Raw genomic sequence first — 3,722 nt, forward strand, 5'->3', positions numbered from 1 at the left:
ACACACACACACACACACACAGTAGTATATTTTGACTCAATCCCATGGACACTGTCATGCTGCCACGAATACTCACTAGGGCACTAAATGTGGGTTAATCCACAGCCAAAAATAGTCCCTAACAAAACTACAGTGCCTTTTTTTTTTAAAGAAGATCTATTTGGGAGTTGTTTTCAAAGATGTACATCTTCAGTAGGTCCCAATGGGGTTGGGGCTAAGATCCACAGACAGTAAGGAAGTCACACATTGTTGAGTTTGGTCAACAAAAAATGTGAATGATTTATCCTTTATGTAGAGCTGCGTATCATGATTTATTTTTCAGTATTAGTTCTGATACAATACTCAAGTTTTGTAGTAAGACCAACATTTTAAATAACTTTTATTGAGAAATAAAAAAGCACTCTTTCCTTACATGTTCAGCAAATATGACCAAGGCACTGTGCTGAGCAGCTAACTCTGTGATGAAACCAGAGTTGGATGCAAACTCCCAGATGTCTCCCTCATTGCCAGTGTAGAAGAAAATAGGCCCATAGCCTTTCTTCCAGTACTTGTCTAAACGGAGAGGTGACAGAGAACACAATGAGCCAACTGCTAGGAATATTTGCTGCGTTTAAAATATGATATTGGTTTCACCTGTGATCAGGTAACGCTGACTGAATGTCCCGTTCCCCTTGGTGTTAAAGTTGAAGTGGTCCTGAGTCTGGCTGAAATACTTCTCTGTGAACTGGGGTTCTGTCTTGAACCCATGATGTTTTCTTGACTATATGCAAATGACATTATAATGACATAACGTTACAGCGCATATATTATACTGCATTATTCGGTTACAAGCGCAGTGGCTGTTTGTAATACCATATACGTCTGGAACTTGTATGCTGAATATTAGGAAGTTTGTTATGGTTCTTAGTCATTAACAGTCAGGCCGAGAATGACGAATAGGCACGAGACTTTTGAATGGACTTTTTCCAAAGCGGAACAGAGGTTTCAGAAGAAAATAACAAACTACAAACATTGAAAACTAAAACGTTACCTGTAAAGAACTGTAGGACAGGCCATGCAGCGCCTCAACAGAAAACAGGCTCGCCGTTACAGTGAAAAGTGCTAATATCTTACTCATATTCTTAGAATAACGTTGCAAACACTGCACAGATGACTACCAACGCGCCTGCGCGAATCGCACGCGTCACATGACACACTCGTGTTATGCTCCATGCTGCGTTTAAGTGCGTCTCGTAACATCTAAAATTATTTTTAGTATTCCACGCAGGTGAAATAATATCACAAAAGAGAACAAAAGGAAAGCAAAACGTATGTAATTGATACAAATAAAAAAGGAAACAACTAAAGGTGAAAATACAAAAATGCTACAATACCATTTACTGAGAATGCCACACACGCACGCGCGCGCACACACACACACACACACAGACACACACACACAGACACACACAGACACACGCACTGATGTAACCTACCTTTTACAAATTACTTTTTACTGTATCTAAATGTTGTGGTTTAGGAACAAATGTTGATTTATGCAGTGTTTTTGAATTCATGTTGCCTAAAAAAAGAAAATATGCCCCTTCTAAAAAACGTGTAATCTTGTAGAACATGATATGATATAAGTAGTGCAGGAGATACAGTACATTTACTCAAGTGGGCTTTAACTTGATAATTTAGAGGTGAGTGTGCTTCATTCATGCATTTTTCATTTCATGCTACTCAGATGTCGTTCTCTATCACTCTGATGCTTCTCTGGATAAGACAATATAGAACTTAATTCATCCTGAAAAACGTGTACGTGCCCAAAATGCCAAACACATAATTCACGTAAATGCTGAAATAAATTAGAAAAATATAAATATGGGGAGATGACAAGTACAAATGTACAAATGTGGGGGACCAGTTGCAATACTCCAAATTAGATCAAACACTGAAAAATTTTAAAGAAAATATAGAATGCACCATATGAAGCGTTAACGATCACATTGCATTTAGAAAAAGGTGATGAAAACAATAGGATAATAAAAATAGGAATGGAAACAGTGGATTGACTTTAAGGCACTGTGTATATGATAGAAGTGCATAACAATCAATCAATTCTAGTAACTTGACTATTTCAAATGTTATATAAAAATGCAAAACACCCTACAACACATGACACATAACAAAATAAAACCCAATATTTATCAATACAGTTTTTCTCAGAGCGACCCCTGGTGGTCTGTGTAGATTTGGTAAAATATGTTTTTAATGTAAAAATCCTTGTAAATTCAAGCATTGTTATTTGAAGCGGCATTTTTACAATGTAGCTAAAGGAATTGCAACACTGCCTGCAATTTACTTTACAAATGATCAGTGGGACATTTGAAGGAAATACGGTAAGTGTATCAAACTCTGTGTCACACAAAGGAGCAATAAAGTTTACAGGTACTGTCAACTGATAAGATGGATCGATGGCTTGGTGAGACATTATGCTGAGACAGTCTCAGCATAATGTCTCACCATTCTTCCCAGGGGCGGAGCCAGATGTTGTAAACATTCGGGGCTCAGCCCAAAGCTAAGGGGCCCCGGGGGCATGCTCCCAAAGGGAGTTTTTTTCCTTCCCTTTACGGCAGCTACAGTATATGCACTATTTTTCAAGTAATTTATTAATAGAATGCCTAAAAATCTGTAAACCAATTATAGTAGTTGCAGAGGAAAAACTGCATGGAATTGTCATAAAGTGTGTAAATGTAAATGGACTGTATTTTCATAGTGTTTTTCTAGTCCTAAGGACTACTCAAAGTGCTTCAACATAGTACAGGAACCAATTACCATTCACACACATTCACAACCTGTGGCTGAGGCTGCCGTACAGGGTACCACCTGGCCATTTACAAAATGGGTTTGACCGGGGCGTACTGGTAGGTCGCCTTGTAGAGCACACACTCATACATAGAGGTGTACTCCTTGACGCAGGTGCTGTGGTCTTGACTCCAACCTGCGGTCTTTTGCTGCATGGCATCCCCCCCCCTTCATGTCTTCACCTTTCCTATACAAATAAAGGCCAAAAATTCCCCCCAAAATCTTTAAGAAAGGTATTAATAGTCACTTTTTCTGTGATTTACATGCTATAAATGATTGCTGAATATTCCTAAACAAAGCATCTGCTTCATCTGTTTACTAGTTTGAACATAACATTGAGTCCTATCGGTTTATAAGGTCAAACAGGTTTAATTAAATCCTGTGTGACTCATGTGTGATGTAATTGTCATGAGTACGTGCCACACTAACAGGTGAATTCCAGAGCCTGCGTGCCTCTGGGGCTCCTATCAGGGAAATGTGGATGGAGGACTTCCTGGTTGCAGCAGGGTGTACACTAGGCTTTTACTCACTCTTACTTCCCTGTTGGCAAAGTGAGGAATGCAGAAGGCACCGAGGTAGAGCTGGACACTGACTGAAATCTCACTGACCTCTCACAGGAGCAAAAGGTAAGCAGTCTGAATGTAAAGGATTTATAAAGCTTCTCTGATAGAAATTGTAGCTTGTATAAACTGAACTGACTGATTCTAAAAGTACAAGGAAGTATTCAAGTAAAATTGTGCACAATTTTAATGAATAACATCAGTGCACTTTATCCGTAGGTGTCCTCTTTTTTATACAGTATACAGTATATGTATATATATATATATATATATATACTGTATAAAAAAGAGGACTATATACATATATATATATAT

At 38.3% G+C, this 3,722-nt stretch overlaps 2 protein-coding genes across 3 annotated transcripts in view; one reads left to right on the forward strand and one right to left on the reverse strand.

Annotated features, from left to right (window-relative positions):
• dpp7 (dipeptidyl-peptidase 7) overlaps positions 1-1,203 on the reverse strand; it is a 21,246-nt gene extending 20,043 nt beyond the window's left edge. The window contains exons 1-3 of the mRNA XM_032511951.1: positions 1,031-1,203; positions 634-760; positions 413-552 (exon numbers count right to left, since the gene is read on the reverse strand). Of these exons, the coding sequence (XP_032367842.1) occupies positions 413-552; positions 634-760; positions 1,031-1,117 (354 nt within the window). The 5' untranslated portion in view covers positions 1,118-1,203. The remainder of the gene's footprint in view (positions 1-412; positions 553-633; positions 761-1,030) is intronic.
• Positions 1,204-3,267: 2,064 nt separating this feature from the next.
• noxa1 (NADPH oxidase activator 1) overlaps positions 3,268-3,722 on the forward strand; it is an 88,359-nt gene continuing 87,904 nt past the window's right edge. The window contains exon 1 of one of the 2 annotated variants that reach the window (XM_032511954.1): positions 3,268-3,473. The gene's annotated coding sequence lies outside the window, so the exon portion shown is untranslated. The remainder of the gene's footprint in view (positions 3,474-3,722) is intronic. The other variant, XM_032511955.1, reaches the window with a different exon arrangement.

This window comes from Etheostoma spectabile, unplaced genomic scaffold, assembly GCF_008692095.1.
Source record: "Etheostoma spectabile isolate EspeVRDwgs_2016 unplaced genomic scaffold, UIUC_Espe_1.0 scaffold559, whole genome shotgun sequence".
Classification (NCBI taxonomy): domain Eukaryota; kingdom Metazoa; phylum Chordata; class Actinopteri; order Perciformes; family Percidae; genus Etheostoma; species Etheostoma spectabile.